We start from the raw sequence: 23,924 nt of genomic DNA on the forward strand, positions 1-23,924 counted from the left end.
AAAAGTTTGAACATTACAATAACCTTTAAGAGGTTAAGTAGAGCACATGATGCAAGGCCACAGTTTCCAGAAGCAACCAGTGAAGGCTGAGGGTGATGACAGGAGATTAAACCCCAACCAGTTCTAAACCCCCATCCTACAGGAAACTAGATTGGTTTGAAGAGACCCAAGGTCAGTCCTAGAAAACACTGATGGCATTTCAAAGTCTTTGCCTGGGAAGTTCAAGGTAAGGTTTGACACAAGAGCTGTGGGCTCTGTTACTGTGAGGAGCAAGAAGGCAGAGTCTCATTCCTGGGTGTGTTCCCTCTCCAGGCCCAGCCACGTGCCAGTGTGTGTGCATGGGCTGGGAGAGAAGTGATCAGACTGAAGAGCAGGAAATGGGATCTGTTCCCTTGATTTGCTTTTCTAGCACCTGGAACTGCCACACTGCTGTGTCTGAAGAGCACATTGCAGAAATGCTCAGCAAGGATGGGAAAGATCACCCCTTCTGCTGTCCCCTGTCATCAAGTGATCTTAATTGGACATCTTTAGGGCTCTTGTATTTTTGAACCGAGTGAACCTGATATAAATAAATAAAGTCCTTCAAGCTCCAAAAACCACATCAACACCACTTTCCCAACCCACATGACAGGGATTTAACACCAGGGAAGCCCAGCAGAGTAAGGCCTCACAGGAGTGCCTTTACTGGACATACACAAGTGCCAGGTGTGCTGCTTTTATCTAATTTTCCCTCCCATATAACCAGCAAAGTGCTAAAATATTTCATTAAATCATACAGCAGCACGGGTTGGAAGACATCTGGAAAGATCCTCTGGTCCAGCCTTTTGTGGGAAAGGGAACCTAGGTGAGAACTGTTACCCTGATCAACTGTATTGTGAAAAACCTCCATCAATGGGGGCTTCACCACATCTCTGAGGAGATTTTCCATAGAATGATTGTTCTTTCTGTAAAAAACATCTTTGTGATATCGAGATAAAACCTCTCCTGGTGCAACTTGTACCCATTGCTCCCTGTCTCCTCCATGTGGCTCCTTGGGAAAAGAGAACATCCATCCTTTGTGGCTGCCCTTTAAGTACTAAAGTCCTGCGATGAAATCCTCCACAAGTCTTCTTCAGGAGAAGACCTAATTGCTTCCATCTTTCTTCACAGGGCAGGTTCTCATACCCCTCCTAGGTTTAGCCAAGCTTAGCCTTCCTAAATGCAACTTTGCATGGCCCAGCAAGGTTCTTGTAGTCCTTGATGGGTATTTGGCCACCTTCCCATGGTCAGTATTTATCTTTTTTTTTATGTTTAAGCACATCCCAAAGCTGACTGTTAAGCCAGGGTGGTCTCTTGCTCTGCTTTCTCCCTCTCCCTTTGTAGGGGTTGGACTGCTCCTGAGTAACTCCCAGCCCTTATAAGCTGCTTGTGCTCTCCATGGATGCTTCCCACAGACCCTCACAGCTGGGCTCTGAGCATATGGAAGTTTCAGGAGTGCCACCCCTTCTGAAATTCAGAGGTTTTGTCCTATTAGTTGTCTTCAGTGGGCTTAGGAGGATCTGAAACTTCACAATGTTGTCATCACTATATCCAAGGCCACCACTGATAGTTATGCAGTAAAGTAAATATTATCAGGTTGTGAGCGCTAAATCCAGGCAGCAATGTGCTGTTCTGGGCCACCATGTCCAGCATCTGCAGCAGGAAGTGTTTCTCAGTGCTTTCCAGGATCCATGTGGATGATTTGGGCACTGCTGTGCAGAAATAGAGTGTTTAACAGTCAGAACTGATTTGGGGCTGGAGGGAGTGTCTGGCAGAAAGTGTGAAGCTGAAAATTGTGCAATAACATTGTCAGAAATCCTGTTGTGCATGAGGTTCAGTGGCTCACACAGACCTGATCTTAGGAGGTTGTTCCTTCCCACCGGGCTTAGGTTTTCTGTCCTAACTCCTCTTTTGCACTGGGTGGTGCTGGTTCATCACAATCCCAGGAAAGAGGCACTCAGACCTGCTGAGGTATCAAATGCTGTTTGTTAGGGCTAGATGGGAACAGCAGAGACAACCTTCTGTCCCTTTAGATGCTGAGAACCCCCAGCGGAGCAGCATCCACACACAGCATCCTGGCCACACCCCATCCATGGGTGTGGGCATTCAAGCTATCACAGGAGGGTGTTTTCCTACAGCAAAAGAACTCCATTAACCATTTCTGCTGTCAAACACGAAGGATGTACCCACGAGAATTTCTTGCTGCATGGTTAGACAAAGCCCCGGACACACGGATGGCTCAACTCCTCGTCACCCAGCAGGAGCTGCAGGCCCCTCTGTTTGAGTGGGCTGAGCTTATCCTGTGGACAAGGGGTTTGTGCACCACAACGCGGCTCTGAAGGCCAGCCTGTCCTCATGGCACAGGGCAGAACAGCACAGCACAGTCCTGGCCATGCTCAGGCTCACTGATAACGGGGATCACCAGCTCCACAACAGGCTTTCAGTCAGGATCCATTGGAAGCACAACCTCTTCCCATCTGCCTGTGGATCCCATTTTATGTAAGGTCCTTCAGACTTCGTAATTGCCCAGCCCCACATGGGTGGACTTCCTAGAGGAGTAGGAGGAATTACCCATGTTTAGCCAGGGCATGGTCTCCACCCCCTGTGACATCTCTCGAGCCTCCAGCAATGGAGCAAATCAGAAATACCTGTGTCTGAGCAACCTGCTCTTACTGAAAATGTCCCAGCTCATTGCAGGGGGTTGGACTAGATGACCTCTATAGGTCCCTTCCAACCCAAACCATTCTGTGATTGAGGAAGGAGAGTGGAACATGGATTTTTCTGTGTGGCTAAGCCAACAAAGACGATGATGGGGAAGGTTTTGCCTCCAGTCAGCCCCACTGCCAGGGGCAAAGATGAAAGTTGTCCTCAGCTGCTGTGCCCTGCTCTAACTCCCGAAGCCCAGATTGAACATCCACATCAGAAACCAAAGATAACCCTTGGTTATCACATCTGCCATAGAGATCAGTGTCAGGATCCTGGGCATCAGTAAAGTGATGAAATGCACAGAAAGTGTGGAATGGAGGATGGGAGCCTGCAGGGTATCAGGAGGAATTTCCTTCTTGGTTCTTGAGACGACTACTCCAAAGTACCAGTGGAAAAGGTCAGAGGAATGAGAAGGGTGTAAATACATATCACAGGCTGCAGACTGAATTTGTAAAATGACTCCAGACAATTTCCCTTCTCCGTTGCAGAAAGGAAGTCAGCACTGATCCTATGGCGCTGAGAAATGATGAGACGGATCCAGGAAGGACATAAAATGAAATAGGATGTTGGAAACAGAAAAGTAGGAAAATAAAGGTTAAAGAGAGGATGAGGTAAAGGAAAAAAAAAGTCAAGGTAAGCGTACAAGACAGTGTGCATAGAGCAGAGAAAAGAATAAAGTGGGAAAGGGACAGGGCAGCCAAAAAAGGAAAGGAAGAATTCCTGATAGTAAGCATTTTGGTGGCAGTCCAGTATGGATTCAAAAATTGTCCAAGATCAAGACTGAAGCATTTTCCAGGACCAAGTCTAGGACACGCAATTCTATGAATCAAAGGAGGTTTACAGAACACAGAAAAATGTGCTTGAGCATGTCCAAAGCAATTCTGCCTCTGGAAAACTGCTGTGAAGGACAAAGCCCACACTACACATCAGCTCTGAGCTACCATTCACACTGCTGTGTCATTAGAAGTATTTTTAGATCGAACAAGCTTGAATGCAGATCATCGGTTTGCAGCAGAACTTGGATTTTCTTTGAAGTTTTTTACACGTGAATCTGTCCTACCAACATTAATCATTCAAACAGGTGATAAGTGGACACGGAACTGCCAAAAATGCAGAAATATGAAGAGAGTAAGTCTCCAGGAAAAAAAAAAAAACACCTTAGATTTTAAGTGCAGAGGTGTTTGCATTTATCCTTTCTGAATAGAGAACTTCAACTTTTTTTTTAGTCAGAGTATTTATTTGCCATGAAGGATAATAGTTTCCTACATGTTTTTACTGACCATGTATTTATTACTGTATAACCATATTGCCTCTACCAAATGGGTGAAGAGCAACCTCTCTTCTGTGGAATGTGAAGGTTGTCCAGAGGGGTGGGAGATGCCCCTGGAAGCATTCCAGGCCAGACTGGATGGATGGGTGAGGGCTGTTGCCACCTTTTCACAAGCACTGACAAAAACACAACAAAACTAAAGGAGCGAGCCCCACGATCTTCAAATGAAAAATTACAACATGGTGATGAAGAAGGGATAAAAAGCTCTGGGAAGCCACAAATCTGAATAAATAAGCATCAATTTTATTGAATCGTGAATAATTTAAGACTGGTACAATCATCAGCTTTATTCTCCATGACACGGGGTGGGGAAGGGGTAGAAATGGGGAGAGTGAGAAAGGGGAGGCATGATCTCAAACAGACCATTCACAAATTCCAATCCTAAATGAGAACTGAAAATTAAATAGGGAGAGGAGCAAATGGAAAACATCATAAACGTACACAAAATACTCAATTCCTAGTTTTCTCTTTAAAAATGGCTAGAAAAAATTCATCAAAATGCAGCACTTTTAATCAAATATTTACATTTCTATGTTACAATGAAAAAATGTACATCTTATAGAACATATTTCATAAACTGTTCCACTGGAAACGACTAGATCAAAACAGCAACCTTCCATTTAATATCGACAAAGATTTTTTTGCTTTGTTTTTGTATATTATTTTTTTCTTGAAAGAAAATTGCCACATTTAGACAAGATTTCATACACATAATATCGAAGTTAAGCATCAAGAATGAAATATCAGTTTGCTTCTTTCAAAATGTACAAAAAGGCTAACCAACCCCCTCCCTCCCCTTCCCCAAATAAACCACATCTCATTTATGGCCTGTATCATTCTTGGCAGTTCTGAAGGAAAGAAAATGGTTTATTCTCTCTCAATTTATAACTCAACACGAATGTTGCATAGAATCTTGCATTTCTTATTGATATTTTTTTAAACAAGCCAACTTTGTAAGGAGGGAAAAAAAGGAAAAAAAAAAAAAAAAGGAGGTGTTTTGAAAAAGCCTTAAATGAGAAGGAAGTCATTTAAAGAAAGACTTAATCTACGAAAAGTCTTGATAAAAACTATGATGTGTGCACAACAGGTAACCCTGCTTCCCGAAGTTTCAGAAAGACACGGAATATTGTGATGCTCAGAATGACTAGCCTATTCAAAATTGCCTCTCACTTTAAGCCAAGCTAGTGTCAATAAAAAATAACAGGTAATAGAAATTTCTTCCTGAGCTTAAGCACAGGATTAAACATGAGGGAAAAAAAAATACCCCGTTCCCCACAAATAAAACACCACTTTAAACATGTCTTTTAGCACTCAGTTAAAGGTCAACCGAGACATTTTCTAGGATAGCAAGTCCATTTAAAGCCCTAGCCCTGCAACTGGATTTTTTTTACAGGCACATGCTCTATCTGCACGGATTCAGTTGGGGGATTAGGTACCAAAATTCACAGTAGTAGCAGGTAAAGTCAGTGCTGGGAAGCAGAATTGTCAAGACTACTGGAAAAACTAACTTCTCTCAAAGTCATCATCAGCATGCTATGGATTTGATTCCATACAGATCTATCCCATTTTTTACAGTACCAAGAACTGGATTAGGAAAATTGGCTGAGTAACCTTTGTTATCCATTCAGTGAAATAATTAAATCAGAGTTCATAAGGTTAAAACAGTAACAACACCAAGCTCTTCCCCCCATCATTAAAATATTTAAATTTTTCCTTTTACAATATTTTTCTTTTTAAAAAAAAAAAGTCATCAGCACTTAAAAGTTGTAACAGGAGCAGATTCAAGACCAGCTTAGTAAGACAAAGTACAGTTATGTTACAGAAAGTCATGAGGTATAATAAAACGATCCTCTCAAGCTGAGCCACAGAAGCATGAATTTGTCTGTTACGTTCCTTTAAACCCACAAGCTCTTAAAAAAGTGTTTGTAATAAGATTTCTTTCTGTACATTGAAAAACCAGCATATTCCTGTAATTTATTATAGTTGAAAAGCTTTTTTTGTCCCTCCTGCATGGATAAAACAGCTCTTCAGTGATTTATTAGCTGCGGATTGATATGAACCTGAAATGTTATCTCATTTCCCTCCTTTTTTTGTCACATTTAAACAAATTCTAGTATCTCACACAAACAATATTCACAGCAACTTATGATATTTCAAGAGATGACTTTAGCCCTGTTTCTTTAAATAAAATCCCATAATATACAGCACTAATTTAATCAAACACAATTAGTACAAAATAAGGCATCGCTTTTAAAAGTCAGCACCAAAGGAGAGCTGGAAAGGCTCGTATGAATCCCTACGGAGGAGTGAGGTGGTGGCTGAGGTACAGCTGACATGCTGGGGATGGTGGTGTCACCAGGAAAGTGCAACTCTTTGGGAGGTGTTCTTGTTCCCCAACAGAAGTACAAGCCTTAACACTGATAGTGTGGGTATGTGCGTTCACAGAGGAGGAGAAACCAAACCAGGTTCACAGCTCTGCCACAACTCAAAAGCGTGGCACAGCTAAACTCAAAGCACACAGTACTCAGTACCTTATCTTCTTTTTTCTAGACCTGAATACTGCTAAAATAGTTATTTTTTTTTCTTTGCAATTAAAAAGAAAAGTCACGGAAGTCAGTATTGTCACCAGAGAAGCTCTGGAACTGCCACAGAGCTGAATTTTAATTAACCCCCTGGTTAATTAAAACCAGGTTGTGCTGATTGGAATGAAACCTCTGAACAAAACCCAAAGTTTTTAGAAAACAGCTGTAACATTTCATGGAATTAAAAACTCAAAGTCTGACTCACCCCTTTGCAGGGGTGTAGCTCACCTCTGTGTACAGAGCTCACCATGCCTGTGCACTGCCAAGGGTCCTTTGGAGCTGTAGGACTTCATGGGGCACAGCCCTTCCACTGACTTCTGTGAAGGAGGGAAGCCCCCTCTCCTCAGGGTGGATCAGTGGGATGTAAATGCCACAGAAGTCAGCCCAGCTGGTGGTGTGGATGTAAGTGGGAAGAGAATTGGGCCCTGACTAGGAAAGGGCTACCTGATCTTTCACTTGTAGCAGGATTGAATTGTTACACAGTGTTTGAAAAAAACCTGATTTGTTCAGACTGTATATATATTTTTATATATTCCTATTTATATATATAATCTTTATAAACACAAAATGAAAGAAAGCCAAGGTCTCAGACTGGCAAGGAGAGCAGCGTTTTTTGTTTTTGTTTTTTTTTTCCTTTTCTCTTTTTTTAGTATTTATCCAAACTTCCCTGTTTTGCAGCTTTGCCTTCACTGAGTATTATTCCCAAGGCAAGCGATATCGCTATAGCACCAGAACTATATGAAGCTGAGTTTAATCCACAAAGCTGATTGGTAAAAGTCCAGCCCTCACGTAAATGTGTTTGGTCAGAAGCAGCAAAGGCAAATATTCCCTCTCCCCTCTCTTTCCAGACAGTACATGGCACAAAGCTGTTTGCTTCATAGCTGTGAAGTTGCCCCCCCGGTCCCTTCAACTTAGTAATGATGATTATTTTTAACATCTTCAGGATCTTAGGCATGAGAGCTTACAGCAACTAAAAAGAAGGAAACAAAGGAATAGTGCAGTTCTCATCATCGTCAAAAGAAAAACAATATAAAGGTCGCATGGGTTGCCTGCACCCAGGTTCAAGATTGCTCCAAGTGTCTTGTTCTTGCAGCTCTAATACTGAGATCCCAGCCCAGGAACGTGTTCTTTTTGTGAGTCTGTGATCAGGGCTCTTGCCAGGTGGAAACAACCTCTCTCTGTCTGAAGAAGATCACAGCGTTGACTCCAGGGATGAATCCAGGATGTCATCGTGATGGCTGTTGCTGTTGGAGTCGCTGTCATAACTCTGGGGACTGGAGAAGTTGGCTGCCTCCTGCAGTCTCATTAGCATGTTCATCTGCAAAGGCAAGGAATCTCATGATTATTTGTATTCTGAGGTAGGAACAGCATTAACTCCACACAACAGCTCCAGTGGCATTTGCTTTGCCAGCGGGCAAGGAAGGAAAGGAAGGAACAAGCGGGGTCAGCAATACCGAGACTCAGAAAAGGGGTGTGACTGTAAATCACAGCAGCATTCAAGTTACTGATAAAACACAGGCTTTCCAGTAAAGGAGAAAATGAGACAACAGCCATAGAGCAGCTCCTGTTTCTAATCCCTAGAAACAAGGAAAATGAAATGGTTCTGCTGTTCCAGACAGGAGAGCTTACCAGAGGATCTCCTTCAGCATCACTCACTGGAACTTGTTTGCTGGTGGAGCCTTCCCGGGACACGGAGTAGCCGTCAAAGCCCACGTCCTCAGGCCGCAGCTGGAGCAGAGGAGGCCACTCGTGGTGCTGGGGGGTGGCTGCCCAGGGGTAAGTGTCCATCACCCACTTGGCAGGATCCTCCCAGGGCGCTCTCCTCCCATACAACTGAAAGAGCACAAAACCACGTCAGACGTTCCAACCATCTCATCCAGTGCCTCCCTAACTGAAATGAACGTGCCGTGGTTCTTGGGCTGCAGGAAACACTTCTCAAGCAGGGCTGAACATGAGGTTTTCCTTACCCTAATGAAACACAAAGCCCTTTGTGATGGCACTAATTTGAAAGCAGCTGACCACCTTCTCTGAGACTGCAGTGCCCTTCTCTTGGAAGGAAGAAATGCCCGAAAATAACATCACCTAATAAAGTCAACTTTAAACAGTGTCAGCACACAAAAGAAGCCATCAGTGCTGACATCTGGATTGCACTGGCAGCTGCCTTACAAACTGTCATCCATGGAATGTGGAGGAGGAAACCTGAGATCTGTCATCAGGCAATAATGATGGATGTCAAGGCATAAAGTTTTCAAGTCAGATTTTTTTCATATTCAACCAAGAAAAAGAACCAGCAGCATTTGTCTATGGTCAGGTTTCTAAGTAAGCAAGCTCTGTTTCAGAAACATTTTTCTGTACGGAATAGACTGCATTACTGAATCCCAACGTGTTCACCCTTCCATATTCCATTTGCCTTAGCTAGACAACACACCCATTTTAATGCCTCATGACTTCCAAAAGAATAAATACAGCTTCAGGTGGCTTTAAAACATTTATTTCCACTTTATGAATTGCACCAACAACATCCTTCAGCAACTGGAGGTTGTCTCTGACATCTTGTCACTTGAACTCAGAGAACTGTCCCCTTCCTTTATCCCCCAGCACAAGGGGAAAAACAACAGTCTAGCGAAGAAATTCACCAGTTCTCTGATGGATCTAGGACTATCTCACTTCCTTCAACACTATTTCTTCTTGGTGTGTTTTTTATGGGCTTAGATTTTGCATGCACGAAGTATTAAACTGCTCTGAATACCACCACGTGGTGTGCAGTGAAGCAGGAGGGAGCAGAGGTGCCAGCAGATGGTGCTAGGCAATCTGAAACGCAGCCTCCTCCACAGCCCAAACTCTTCATCCTTCAGCCCTACTATGTTATCTTCCCAGCATAATGGCTTCAAGATGTGGCAAACCAGATTTCCTATTTTAATCTTGTTTTCAGATTTACAACGATACATGTCATTTGGTAAGTGGCATGGATTTTATATTTTTCATGTCTTTTCTCTCTAAAGTCTGAGCGGATCCAAGCTCAGGAGAGACCGAACGACTCACTATCCTCTTCCATGGCAACCAGGTCTGTCCACCCCTCCCACTGGCATGTTTTGCAGGGAGCAAGTCACGGGACAAGGATGGAACAGGTTGATCCACAAAGCGTGAAAGAAAAATCACTGGAGTATGAGTGACAGTGGCAGGAAGCCACAAGGGACTCTGGGTTCTCTTTTTGCTGGTGCTGCATTCTGTACTGATAGACCAAGCAGGAAGAACTTGGGTTTTATACAACCTTCTAATTTTCACATCCCTGTTTTGAAGTCAACAAGTCAGCTCCCATGGGAGCAATTATTGCTAGGATCCATTTGGTTTGTTTGTATTTGACCCAAAATAATTCTCTGAATGAGAAACAGAAACATAAAAATAGCTCAGTGCGGATCCACAGAGATCAGAGTGAAATTAGGAGCCCACCTTTCTTTTCTGGCAAGCAATTTCAGGAAAGAAAATGTGCTCTCAGAGGAGCCTTTGTGGGTGTGGGGAACAGAAAATAGCCCCAGATGAAACCCACATTTCTAGCATTAGCTTGCTCATTAGCACCACTCTGGCTACTCTTTCAAGCACTAAAGTGTATCTTATCCATCAACCAAACAAAATGAAATTTTTTAAACAGGAATGAATTAGTGCAATTTGGGGAAATGGGACTGAAGGGGACAAGGCGAGAAACTGAAGTCCTTACACCTGGAACACAAGCCACTCAAATAACCTAAGGAAAGATGGAGATACTGGGCAGAACAAGGAAGCACAAGGATGGTTTTATCAATTGCTCACTCTCTTTCTCCACTTCCATTACGAGTTTTTCAAGGCTTTCCACACGTACTGATCAGTGATATGAGAGCTTCAAATCCCAGTACAAGGAGCCCAGGCATTACTGTGAGTATCAGTTTTCTCCCTTACAAGAGCAAACAAAGTCACCTGCTCTTTTTCTCTTGCTTTAGGTTGGAAAGACTCCTGGCTCCCATTACCTTCCTTTATAACAAGTTTTACATAAAATGGTTCTCCTGCTCTATTTCTAGCAAAGTTGCTGAATGTGTTTTGTACTCCAGGATCTATCGTTTTCCTCATGTCTAAGAGTCTACCACAGTTGTCCCAAAGAAAATGGGGTCTCCAAGTACTGACAAATTTCAAATGGCAGTTCCAGTTTGCCCAAATTTTACCCAAAACTTGGAGAATTCATGTATTTCAGAGATTTGTAAGAAGCCATTAGTAAAAGCTTAGTTCAAAACCATATCTTAAACTAGGTGCTTACTCTGGGCTTACTCTGTGAACAAAGACTGATTATTAAAAAACCTCTTTTTTTTCCCTACCTAAACAGCAAGTCCATAGCAATTCTCTGCTGAACCCATCTCCTGATTCCAACAAGCTTCACAGTCATACAGACACCAAAAATTGCATGGCAACACTTAAAATCATTCCAAATTGCCAGAGTACGAATCAGTTACTAAGCACAGGCAATCAGTGATGATTTCACTTCATCCTCTGAAAGAATTATGAAGGAATCTACTAAAAAAATCATCTTACGTACTGAGAAGTAATCAAAATGTCACTGCTATGATCCTGTCATTCATGAATACATTTCTCCCCGTACACAGCTTTGTTCCTATGCTGAAAGATTTGACTTCCAAAGGAAAATCCTGTGTAACAAAGTTAATGACCACAAGCATGTTTTTCTGATGCACAGGATAATTTTAAGGTGTGCTTCTGGAATACAATATTGAAAGGTATTTGTACGTCTAACTCCCCCCACTGAAAACATCAGCAGTTTGGCATCTAATCATTTCTTCCACTCTCTATTTCAAAAGTGCTTGAAGAGACTAATTCTGCCTGAAATGATTGACAATTCTGGTTCCATATCTACAGAAAATGTTGCCACTACTGAGTTTTGTTACCTTTTGAGCAGATGCCACTCTAGACCTATGATTTTTCCCTTCTGCCTGCTTACCTGTAGCCCTTCTCTAACTGCCTCCAGAAGATATGGAATGATGGAGTAGTTCCACAAGTCAGTGAACCAAACTCTAGAACCATCTACATCTATTGGACAGGAGAGGAAGAGCCGTGGACCTGGAGAGGGAAATTCAGACATTACACTCAAATCACAATCACAATAAGCATCAAAAATAGGATTGATAACATCTAAAAGTAGGGTTTTAAAGAAAGCCTTTTTTACTAATTACAAAGATACACCTGCTATACAAGGAAATAGAATACATATATTTACATATGCCTGAGCAAAGCACTTACCAATAGTAACATCAGAGGAGCTGTGAGCCTCCAAGAATTTGTTCAGATGTTGCCAGACCTTGGGAATCCAATCAATAATCTTAACCAGCTCTGCATTCCTCATCCTGCCACTGATCTCCGTCTCGATCAGTTTTCTCCTCAAGAAACGGCCGAGAAAGCCTTTGACTGGCTCAGTGTGGTTTGCACATAGCACCCATCTGTGGCAGAACAGTAGAAATGGCCATCATTTCTCTTCCATGATACTGAATGTAACTATTCTTGACTACATTTATCTTCTTATTTACAGATTATCAGAATCAAAATGGGTTATTCCAGTCATGCATGGTTTTCAGCAAAAGCTACTTTGGAATACTTCACTAGATGAACCAATTTTTATTGTGCATTGTTTCAGCTCATTTGTCATTAATCTGCTTTGCCTAAATAGTCTTACTGAAAATCTGGTAGAAGGTCAAATATCTTAACAATCCTCTGTAAAGTAAAAGCTTTATGAACCCAGTTCCTTTAATGACAGCACCATAACCAAGCTGCACATGTCAGGGCAGCAAGCAGGAGCAAATGGCATTTCCCACTCACTTTGCTGTTTCAGCTGATAAGAACAATTTCAGATGACTCAGTAGCCATTGCTCCTTTACTACATTACAGACCACAAACATAAATGAGAAACATGAACAAACAGTACCTGAAATTATGGTGAAGTTGAAGATTAGGTGTGGAGGAGGTGGCTTGGTTCATTGTGCCAATAATATATGGACTATTGGGAAAAAAACACAAGCAAATCAAACTTGTAAATTTTGGAAAACAAGTTTTAAGTAAAACCTGAACATTAAAAAAGGTTATTCAAAACTCTTTTGTCAAAGAAGGTTTTGTAGATACTTATAACCAAATTCTCTACTGAGATTCTGAGAACATCAAATTCTGAAAGCAAACCAGAAATCCCAAAACAGGACTTTCACTACAAACAGGGTTTTACTACCAAAGATCTACATCATGAAGCAAATGCAACTCCTTTTTAATTACTTATTTCATAAAAATGGATAATTTCATGAAGGAAAAAGATCCTTCTGAAGCACTGTCCACAATATGGAAAACCTGGTCATCTTCCTCCACATCATTAAATTAATGTAGACCTTGATTTTGTGATTGGATTTTGCAGCTGCAGTGCTCAGAGTCCAGAATTAACATTTGCAATGTGTTCTGATACTATTTCTTTACCATTTGTGGTACTTGCAGTTCAGGAGTCCATTGAAGATCTCTCCTAGGGAGCTAACATGGTGCAAATTATCCAAAATGATGACAAGAGGCATATCCACAGCATTATTTTCACTGTTACACTGGTCTGCCAAGTTGGACAGGTACTGGCGGAGTTCCTGCAAAGCAGATATAAAGAAAAGAAGGAAAAAAAAATTTTTTTCTTCACATTCCTTAAAATTCAATTAAGATAGAGAAGCTTGGTAACAAAATCTAAAGCAAAAGACTCTGACATCTAACAAATCACACATTTTCCATGAGAAAACACAAGATACGGTTTTCTTTCTCTTTTGTAGGTCATGCTGAAGACTCAAAGACTGTATCAGAAAACCTGTGTGAGATAAGGGCTTAAAGGGGGATAATATTTTGTAATTTAATTTGTGGTTTTTATTCATCAGTGTCAGAACTAAGAGGTCTGAAATATATTTTTGTTTCTTTTCAGGAACTTGTTCAACTCTCCCCATCCCGAACCAAACTGCATTCCAGCTAGATTTGTTGTATCATCTTACAACTGTGTTTCTATCAAAATACAGTTGACAAAATCAATCTGGAACAAAGCATCCCTCGTCAGAGGCCAAATTTGGATGCCTTCAGTAATGCTGTGTAAGAAGGATGAGCTTTTGGTGCTGCTGCTGAGTGGTTGAAAAGCTCTCAGCAGCTTTAAAGCATGTCTGAAATCATACAAGTGGCTTACAACCATAACTTCAACCATTCCTTTCCTCCAGAGGAAAATATGCCTAAGGCCATCAAATATACAGCTTGCTTTCTTTCTTTCTCTCTCTTTCTCTCGTTCTTTCTTTCTCTTTAATCTAGATGATCACTGGCAGTATATTCAGCAAAACCAGCAGCACATAAAAAAGCAGAGGCACGCCTCACCTGCCCAGGAATGTGTCTGCACAACAGCCCCTCCAAGCCCAGCACATGACTACAACTGCTGATACTTGCAGCTGCAGAAGCTCCTGGCAGCCTGGAGATGCATTTGAGGGTTTTGGGAAAAGTGCCCACATGCAATAGGGATTGCTTAAGTCTCTGGGAGTTTTATGCAGGTGTTTAACTTCCTCGGCAATTCTCAGGCTCCTAAACACTTGAAAACCATGACAGCTTTAGGTGTTTAAATACACACCTGGAAGCCTGCTGTTCCAGGCCCATAATCAGGTGAATCTGAAAACCTTAAATACCGTTTCCTTCAGAATCAACATAATGCCTTGAAAATAAAGGGAAGTTCAAAATGATGTACACTAAGAAAGGAGTCTTTCATTTTGGACCCATGCTAGGGTAGGCTGTGCACGGATGGTTTCTGCGTGCTCACCTTACTGGATTTATGGTCGACGTTGAAGGTGGCAATGATGCCCTCGGCCAGCTCCCTGCCCTCTCTGAGGACCATGTACTCGGACAGGCGGCTGGCCAGGTAGGTTTTGCCCGTGCCACTGGGGCCGGACAGGATGATCCGCCTGTGCTCCATCAGCAGGGACACGTAGCGCTGCAGGATGGGCTTCGGGATCAGCGACTCGAACACCAGCCCGTCCAGACTGTTCTCGCAGAGACCTGCAGCAGGGAAACAGCCCTCACTCACAGGGAGTCCCAGTCTTTATCCAAATGGACCTGACCAAGCTGTTCTTCACTTCAGAGCCAAAGCCCTTCCCCACCCTGGTATCCCTCATGGCTGAGAGAGGCACACATAAAGCTGGAAAAACAAGTGCAGGGGTGACCTGTGGGCTTTGCCTGCATCCTCCTTCAGCCTGTTTAAGTCCTCAGCTGCATCCCTAAGGCCCTTTGGGAGCTGCCAGACCAAAGCATTCCAGGCCACACTTCTCATGCACAAGCCATCCATTTTACAGCATTTCACCACACACTCACCCAGAATGTACCTGTTTACTTTTGGATCACTAGACAAAAAAAAAACCCCCAGCTATCATCAACTCCCCCTACTTTCCCAAATGCTTGTAATTAAACTCCTTCTCTGTATGCTGATAGTTATCTCCTCTAACAGAAAACTCCTTACTGATAAGCATTTATGCCATGTCAGCAGTCACTTTAGGCAGAATTGGCTCAGGGAAAAATACACATTGCTTCAAAATAAACAGCAGGAAGGGAAGCTGGCAGATCACCCAGAGAAATGTTTGCACCTCAGTGGTTACTTGGAATATTAAATATTTATATAGGCAGCTTTGTATCTCAAAGGTATATGTAAGTGATTTTCCATAAATTGATTGAATACATTTCTATTTTATTGCAAACTGTTATCACTTCTGAACCTTCAAGGCACAAGTCAAGCCAGTGCAAGTTAAATATAAACTCAAACTGCAACTTTACAGACACAGCTAGACTTTATGCAATATTTCAGTTAGGATTTATGACTGGACAATGCATTTTATATAAGTAGAATATCCTGGGTTCACATCAAGCCTCAGTATAAGTGATGTATTTCACAGTTTATTTTGTCTTCCTGCCCACTGGTTTGTTATACAAGGTTAACTTGGTTTTTATACCAATATCCAAAAATCTGCTTTCAGTCAAATTTCAAAGTTGATCTGAAGAATGTTTGGCATTGCCCTCAAATACCATCTGTCTGCAGATTTCACTGGTCTAACTTTGAGCAAACTGATGTACGTTCAAAATGCAGCAGCTGAGGATTTTACCCCTAAGCTTAGTTACATAGTATAGTTTTCATTAAAAAGTGCTTCCCTGAGAAACAATATGAAAAATATAAATATTAAATTTTTATCAGTATTACAGAATAAAATTGATGGGAATCCTGAAAAGCATGCATTTTGAAAAATCCAGACTTTAAGGTGTTTCATAAAATTTGGGCTCCCTCCTTCCTGGTACTCAAGGAGGGACTCTTCAGTGAGACTGATCAAGCAAATCAGTCAAGATTTATGTTTTTTTTACCCTGCATAAAGGAAATAACAACTATAGCTGTGATAAAGAGGTAATGAAATTTTGAGGCTTGACTCATTTGGAAAGTACTTTGCTGCTCAAACAGCTCCACTGCATCCCTTGTGGTGTGAAGTCTTCTCCAGGACAACTCAAGATCTGTGGAGTGTGTAATTATTCCTACAGTTACAGGCTGAAAACTTGCTAAAACCACAGCATACCCCAAGTGCTGTCTTTATCAAATGAAAACAGAAGGAAGTAAATAAATGATAGGAACAGGAAGAAGCAGCACAATAAAAAGTTTCTACTCTGAGTGTCTTGACACAGCAACATAAAACTGATAAAACTGTCAACAGTGAGAACTCCAGCAGGCAGGTCAGGTGAAATTACCTTTGATGGTCACTGAAATAGTGTTGTTTTCTCCAACCAGGTAGCCACAGGGCAGCAGCTCCGGGGTCTCTGCACTGTTGGTGCGCTTGATTTCTCCGATGCTGTAGCCCAGAACACTGTCTGAGTTCAGCCCCAGCTGGCTCACGGGATCCACGTGGATGATGTACTCCTGGGGTGGAAAAGGGACACTGGAAGTCAGGCAGCACTGGGAGTTTGTTCTCTGCTGTGACAGACTTAACATACAAAGTTAAATACAGCTTGGTACCATCAAATCCCCACAGGAGAACATGAGCTCACAGCATTCTGTACCCACTGACCTTAAACAGGCGTCTCACAACCCCATCCAGAACATCCCACTTGGTCTTCCCACTGACTCCAATGCAGCCTATGAGGAAGGTGCGAGGCCTGGAGTCCTAAAGGCACAGAAGTAACTCTATCAGACAAGTGTGGTTAATGTAATTAAAATGCTGGCTTCCCTGCCCCCTCCCCTTTTGTTTTTAAATAATGGTGTATCCTTACTATATATGGTAAATTCTGGATGGTGTATGGAATCCTTTTCATATGATAAACACTTTCTACAGTGTTGGAGTCACAAATCTAAAGGATACTTAGGTGGCTGTGATGTTAAGTTAAATGTATTTATTAATACCATGAAGAATTCAAAATCTCTGAGAGGATTACAGTTTAGCAAAGAGACAGAAAGACTCTTAGGAATATTCTAGACAGAAAAGGAGATGTCAAATTAATTCTTCCATGACTTCACAATCAAAGATGTTACATTTGCAAGGTTTATCCTATTTATTTCTAGAAATGCTGCTGTGGGCAGAGAAACCTATATACATATAAATTATATATGGCTATATGTAGAAGCAGTAATATAGAAAGAAAGTTTATATTTATAAATTGTTTGATGTATCATATCATTTTGAATTTTATAACTGATTTTTAAGGCAGATAAAAAGAAATAAGAAAAAATAGAATTTTTCTGTTTTTCTACAGCTGCACTCACTGTGAAACATTAATTGAAGAAAAACTAATTTCTATCATAAGATTTGAAGTGTTATTAAAACTTGCTCTGACTGCAGTCAATTAGCAGCAGTTCTACTGTTTATCTGCGGTTGTCCTAATTAATGCAAAATTGGTATTCAATGGAAAGATCTGCTAAGTCCATTTTATTTTGGATCATTCAAATTTTTGTCCACTCCTCAGAAAGACATGAACTTACTTCTTGAACACACTTCTACAGGTACTCAAAAATGTGAGATTAAGGAAGGCCATTCCTCGGCAAGGACTGTGTATTACATTCATGCACGTAGTACGTTAAACACATGAGATGGGAAGCAATTTTACAATATTTGCTATTTATTTGGGTATTTAGGATTCTTCCAATTACTTGTGGATGGAAAACATCTGAAAGCTGTCATTCTAAACAGGGTATTTGTGCCAGAGAGGACAACTTCAACTAGGATGATATGGTATAGATCTCCCAGTTTGGATTTGTCAAGTTCTTCCACAAGATTCGTGCTTCTGGCATTTTGGTCCCTCTCAGCAGCCCCAAGGAAGCTGGAGGTAGCCAAGTGCTTTCTCTATCACTATTAATACACCTATAAACTGTTTTCCTGAGAAAATTCCTAAAAGTCCTTTGCAAACTTGAATCTCCTCACACATTCCAAGGTCACTTACATCTCAAAGCTAGGGATGAAACAGAACTCACCTCCTTCCATTTCATCTCGTCCTGGAAGTTGACGACTATTTTGACGTGCCTGCCCCCTTCTTTCCGGGCAGAGCCATCTCCAGTGTCATCCAACAGCATGTCTGTGGACAGGAAACATCAACAGCTTCACAGCTGGAGCTCAGTTACAATGGAGGCTATTCTGGTTTACTGTAGTCAAACACAACACGTCTGGGCTTCATATGCCCCAAGGTAAAACACAAGAACCAGGTTGATCGACTTCCCTGCCATACATCCCTCTTAAAAAGGAAAGGTCATTGAAAATTATTAGCCAGTTACTCTGTATTTTCCTTCCTATGATATATCCCCTGGCAAAAGTGCACCATTAAATGGCTTTAAACATGACTTTTCAGAGCTGAGGTCATAATTGGACACCTCCGACCGAGGGTGTAGCAGACCTACGATGATATTTAAAAGAAGGCTTTGTGCCAGCTCGTGACATATTTCCACACCTCAGCTGTTAATAATCCTCACGCTTTCATTTTTCCACAGCTAACTAACCCAAGCCTTCCAAGTGCAGGATAAAACCTGCCCCACCACCCTTCTCATTAAACTCACCGAGACTGGTTGACTCTGTGAGGTTCAGGCTGTGTTGAGAGAGACCCACTGAGTGTCTGGGAGAGGAGGAGATGGAAACCTGAGACTGAGCCCTGCTACAGCTGCCGTGGTTTTCAGATTTCAGCCGATCGTTCTCTGCTTTTAACTTTTCAATCTCACTCTTGAAAAGACAAGCCAAACGTTAGAAGGCACAGTGAAAACATGATTATAAGATAGCAACGTAAGTAACTTAAGAATAAACGGCAGTTTAGCAGAAATGCTGTTTTCATAATGTCTTAATTACGGGTTTTAATTACTACAATGTCCTTTCTGTAAAACTTTTCAAAGCATCCTAAAATATGTGTGAATTCACTAACACTGAAATGCAACTACCTTAAGGCAGAGAGCACGGAAACATTTTGACAGTCAACAAAATGATGGACCCATCTTGGGGTTGAAACAGCTGCAGCTGAGGGCAGCAAAGTCAGGCGTTCATGCTGACTTTTAATGAAGGTTTAACACTGGCACAAAGCTGAACACAGCTTTCAGTACGCATTCAAAAACTTCTGATCTTTACTGTGCGGGTGGTTGGCCAGTGTTTCCCACATCAGCACAGGCTGCAGGAGCTGGGGTGGCTGTTGCTCACCTGCATCCTGTTCATGGCCTCCCGCAGCTGGTCCAGCTGGTGGGCAGAGCTGAGGGCTTCCAGGCGGATGTCCGTCAGCTTCATCTCCTTGTCCCTCAGCTCGTTCCGCAGCTGCATCACCGTCTCGGCCTCGCTGTCCGTGCACTCAGAAATACTGCAGGACATGGACAAACAGACACTTGTGCCTTTTCTCATGGTGCTTCTCCAGGATTTATCAGGAGAAGAGGAATAAAGCCCTTTTTATTCTGCCTTGAAGCAGGTAGCAATTTCGGCTTATTGAATTAGTGATGCCGTAAATCAGATATTAAGTGGGTCATAGAAATTTTAGAGACTAGTGAAACAAAGATGTCTGAGGCTTATTTTTCTTAAATCAGCATCTGAAACAGAATTAACTGAAATCACCTACTATTAGATAGTCTTCATTTTTTTCACAGTAGTTGCTATAAAGGAAAACTTCTAAAGCCAAAATCTAAATAAATTAAGGGGGTGCAGGCATTTAACAGCAGTTGGTTGGAGATTGATGAGTTCACAGACAGATTTAAAGCTCACCAGGTGTGCACAGCTGGGTTTCCCTGAACTGCTCTGGAGGGCTTTGGAACTCTACACCTATTCGAGCATGATAAATTCCTGCTTGCTTTAAAGAACTCACGCTTAAAAAAATTTTGGTGGCATTTTTCTTCCCTCTGCCCACACAAAAAAAGGTTTCTGAGTAACAACATTTCAGTACATTTGTAACTGTATCTGTATAAAGATAAACCATACAGCTGCACGCTTTAAGGGAGATTTTACCTAATGTGTCTTTCCCTAAATCTGGTTAATGAGAGATGTTTTCTGCACCAAAAAGCCAAAACACACAAGTTTTACTTGTGCTCTATCCTTCCCCCAGTTCACATATTTACTCTTTTCTCACATTTATCCTTTTGGCTTCCATGGCAAGGTGAGATGCACCCACACAGCACTTTGGCTGATGACACATGGGATCATCATTTGACAATTTTCTGGCCTGAGAGCTCTAAAGCACAACTTGCTGTAGTCACCAGAAACACACTGAGTTAGGCTCAAGAGACAGAAGAAGCTTTGAAACAAAAATCATGGGGGATTATCTTCTGCTACTGACATTTCATCACTGTTATACAGCTGGAAACCATTGCTATTGTTTTCACCTCTTCATGTGAAAACAAGTGGAGGGGAACTACTCCAATGCATTTGTTCTGAAATCAGGCTGGAAGCTCTGCATGACCTCTCAAGGTCAGGAGCCTGTCTGGTAATTACAGGTTTCACAGTACTGCCTGTTACAACTTTCTGTGTTTATTTATCCTGCTCAAGTGACAAAACTACTGATGGAATTAACATAAAAGCTGTTTTACTAAATTTCCCATGCACATTCTAAAATGTGAGTTCAGACTCAAAACAGCATGGCAAGGGAGTTGTTAAATTTATTTCACAGGTGGCCATGGAAAGGACTAGGCACAGGTGGCTGGGGAGCTACAGAAGGAAAGAGGGGTGGATCATCTCCATTCACCAGGCACAAGCTGTTAGATGAGTTCATCTGTATCACTAAACCACAGTATTTGATTTCTTTACCTGAATTTGTCAATATAACTGGGAACTTACCATGGCAGATTAACTGAATATGTGCTGTGTTTAGACAACAGAAACAAAATCCCAGATTTGACCTGGTTTGTTTAATTAACAGCAAGAGATCCAATTAAGCTGGCACCTCAAGGTCACCCTGGTTATAAATATTCTTGATCCTCAGTACATTCTGCTGAGAGAGCCACCCAATGAAACATTTACACTTCAGTACTGACACAATGATTTTTGGCTTCCTGGACATTAATGCAAAGGTACTGGGTTGGGAGTCAGCTCACGTATCTTTAAATCTCTGAATACATAAATTCAGCACTTCTGTCCTCTGCCTTTCCTCTACCAATGCAGCAAGATGCCTTCCATGCCATTTTCTGTCTAAAAATTACATAAATCACTTACAGGGAATTGGAATGAGAAGCTCTCAGCAGTGGTGTTGAAACAGTGGTGTTGTGGTGTGGTAGCTTTGGTGAGGAAGGTAAGGAAGAATCAGTCATCTCCTCAATGTCTGAATGAGAAGATGCTGACTTGGGAGACTTCTTTTTCCCAAAAGCTTGCTTGAAGGAGCTGCGTAACTGGAAAAAACAAGACCACAGCAGCAGGTCCATCACTAAGAGTGAAACCAGGCAAAAAAAGCCATAGAGTAGAAACTCTTTAACATGCAAATACTCCAAATGCTACAGCCATACTCACATACACAGTAACACAGGTGAAAAATAAAAACGCTTTTTTTTCCTTAACTATTTTATCAGATTAATAAGGTCAATAGGAGTGGCTATGAATGCTTCCTATTTTAAAGAACTATTTGACAGCAAACTCTGCTCAGTGCAACAAGCTTTGCAGCGGTGTGGTGACAACTCACAGCTGTGCTGGCACACGGCCCAGCCCAGGTTAATGATGCTGGAAGGGTTAGTGGTGTCAACGGGTGGGTTAGCTTTGTACCTCCAAGTTTAAAGTAGGTCTTCCTTACCTCATTGACCTGCCGGAAGAAGTGCAAGCAAAAGGAAGTGGGGGAAGGAAAAAAGACATGTTTTAACAGATAAAGCCACTGATAAGGGAAGTTTTGGAGTTCTAAGACAAACACGACCCATGATTAACAAAGACAAACAGTTACTTTATAACCAGAACCCTGTATTTTCCAAAACCAGGTGTTTCAAACCACATACAGCCATTTTTTGCGTTACCTGAGGAAGACACCAGACTCAAACTCTCTTAACTACTTAAATTACATTTTCTCCTTAGCTCAGGCAGAGTGCTTTGGCTAAGAGCCAAGTTAATAATGTATTTTTCCTTGCAGGAACAAGGTATTTCACCATGTGTAAAGATGGCAACTTCCCCACCTACCTGCAACTAAAATAACCTTCTGTAATGTGACTGCCATTTTCCAAACAAGAATTAATATTCATGTAATTAAACTGATGTTACCCCAAAGTTACAATTCAACAGGTAGTGTTCAAGAAGTATTTGGACAATGCTCTTAGACAAATGGTTTCATTTTTAGGTAGCCCTGAAAGTTAAACTCCCGTGGAATCAAGGTCTGGACTTGATGATCCTCATGGTTCCCTTCCCACCAGGATACTCTATGTACACCTTTTAATGCCATTGCAAATTACATACAGGCTGGCTTAATATGAGCTGAAAGCTGTTTTTCAACTAGACAAAGACTCCTACAATGAGAAATGTTGAAAATCTGGTGTTTCAGCTCTGAATGCATTGGAAGCTGCATTGCTTCCACACAGAACACAAAGACCTTGGCTGAGAACTTCCTCAGCACTGGTGGAATAAAGAATGTGTGAATCAGATTCAACTCACATATTTTTCTCAGTAGTGTTTTGATTTCCAATCTTCATTTCACAGCAATGATGTACTCATTTTTAATAACATAAAAATACCGCCCTGTTTCTTCTACTTCATGAAAACTTTATTTATCTTTGTAATAAGGAAATGTTCCCTCAACCTTCTTTAAAAATAGTTACCTGATGAATGAGAAATGTAGGCTGATGTAGGATCATCTCCACTAGGTTACAGTAACAAAGAACAGAAGCTAAACAAGAATTTTAAGAAGTGTTTATCTTAACCAAGGCTTAATGGCTACAAAAGTTTTGTGTCACAAACTGAGAGTTGCTAGAAATTTAAAAGTTACAGCAATTTACTTTGTCTGTAACAAACGTACAGCACAAGAAGGATTGGGAGAAGACGTCGTTTCCATCCAACCAATTATTTAAGGGGCAGAGTGGAAATGCTTCTTTTGTGAAGCAGCTGGTAATACCAAGAGATAACAAAATGAAACCTCTGAGATAAGAGACAAATAAAACCAAGAACCTGTTCAGGAAGCTGTTTCTTACAGTTCAGGAGTTTCATCAACATTTCTAAGAGGATATTGTGCAAACACAAATGAAGCTTTTACCAGCTCTAACCACACTTTGCATCCCTACAGATTTAGCTGTATACCCAAAAGGTCCAGGGAGATTTAGATTCAGTGGGAAGAAAGGGGTGGATTGCTTTACTGGCTACAATAAAGGATCTAGGGACTTCAGTCCAAACTACAATCAGACTAGGTCACTAAGGCAGTTATGGTCTAATTGAAAATGGAGTTGAAGATAATGTACCTTTCCTCCAGTACAGGGTACCTTGTACATAGTACGTGATGAGCAAAGAGGGAAAAACGGGAAATGACAGGTAAATATTGCAAAAACTTCCAAAAGAGATGTCCGTTGTGAAAAACTTTTAAAGATCAGTATTTTTTTTTTACATTATTCTTAGAACTCCAAGTTAATGATGGACAAAGAGTTCTTAAAATGTTTAATACGTTCACTTATAAGAAAGCCCTATGAGACAAAACCAAAAAAACCACAAGAATGATCTTCTCTTGGTGGGTTTGCTTTACTTTAATGACAGATATCACGTTTTCCTTAAGGGGCTGGACACCCCTTTAGCCAGAACTGATCTTTGACAACTATTTCTAATTTAAGACTGGTATTTTGGCTGTTAAGC

The 23,924-nt window shown here is 41.4% G+C and overlaps 1 protein-coding gene across 12 annotated transcripts in view; it reads right to left on the bottom strand.

The window, feature by feature from the left end:
• Positions 1-4,275: 4,275 nt before the first annotated feature.
• NAV2 (neuron navigator 2) overlaps positions 4,276-23,924 on the bottom strand; it is a 368,944-nt gene continuing 349,295 nt past the window's right edge. For 7 of the 12 annotated variants that reach the window (XM_032110876.1, XM_032110879.1, XM_032110872.1 and 4 more), the window contains 14 exons: positions 21,901-21,909; positions 21,333-21,505; positions 19,344-19,497; positions 18,719-18,878; positions 18,143-18,243; positions 16,746-16,841; positions 16,429-16,597; positions 14,471-14,706; positions 13,126-13,280; positions 12,593-12,664; positions 11,914-12,110; positions 11,615-11,733; positions 8,266-8,469; positions 4,276-7,954 (listed from right to left, as the gene is read on the bottom strand). In XM_032110876.1, coding sequence (XP_031966767.1) covers positions 7,829-7,954; positions 8,266-8,469; positions 11,615-11,733; positions 11,914-12,110; positions 12,593-12,664; positions 13,126-13,280; positions 14,471-14,706; positions 16,429-16,597; positions 16,746-16,841; positions 18,143-18,243; positions 18,719-18,878; positions 19,344-19,497; positions 21,333-21,505; positions 21,901-21,909 — 1,971 coding nt within the window. In that variant the 3' untranslated portion in view covers positions 4,276-7,828. The remainder of the gene's footprint in view (positions 7,955-8,265; positions 8,470-11,614; positions 11,734-11,913; positions 12,111-12,592; positions 12,665-13,125; positions 13,281-14,470; positions 14,707-16,428; positions 16,598-16,745; positions 16,842-18,142; positions 18,244-18,718; positions 18,879-19,343; positions 19,498-21,332; positions 21,506-21,900; positions 21,910-23,924) is intronic. The other 5 variants (XM_032110880.1, XM_032110874.1, XM_032110873.1 and 2 more) reach the window with 1 other exon arrangement.

Source organism: Corvus moneduloides, chromosome 6 (assembly GCF_009650955.1).
Source record: "Corvus moneduloides isolate bCorMon1 chromosome 6, bCorMon1.pri, whole genome shotgun sequence".
Lineage (NCBI taxonomy): Eukaryota > Metazoa > Chordata > Aves > Passeriformes > Corvidae > Corvus > Corvus moneduloides.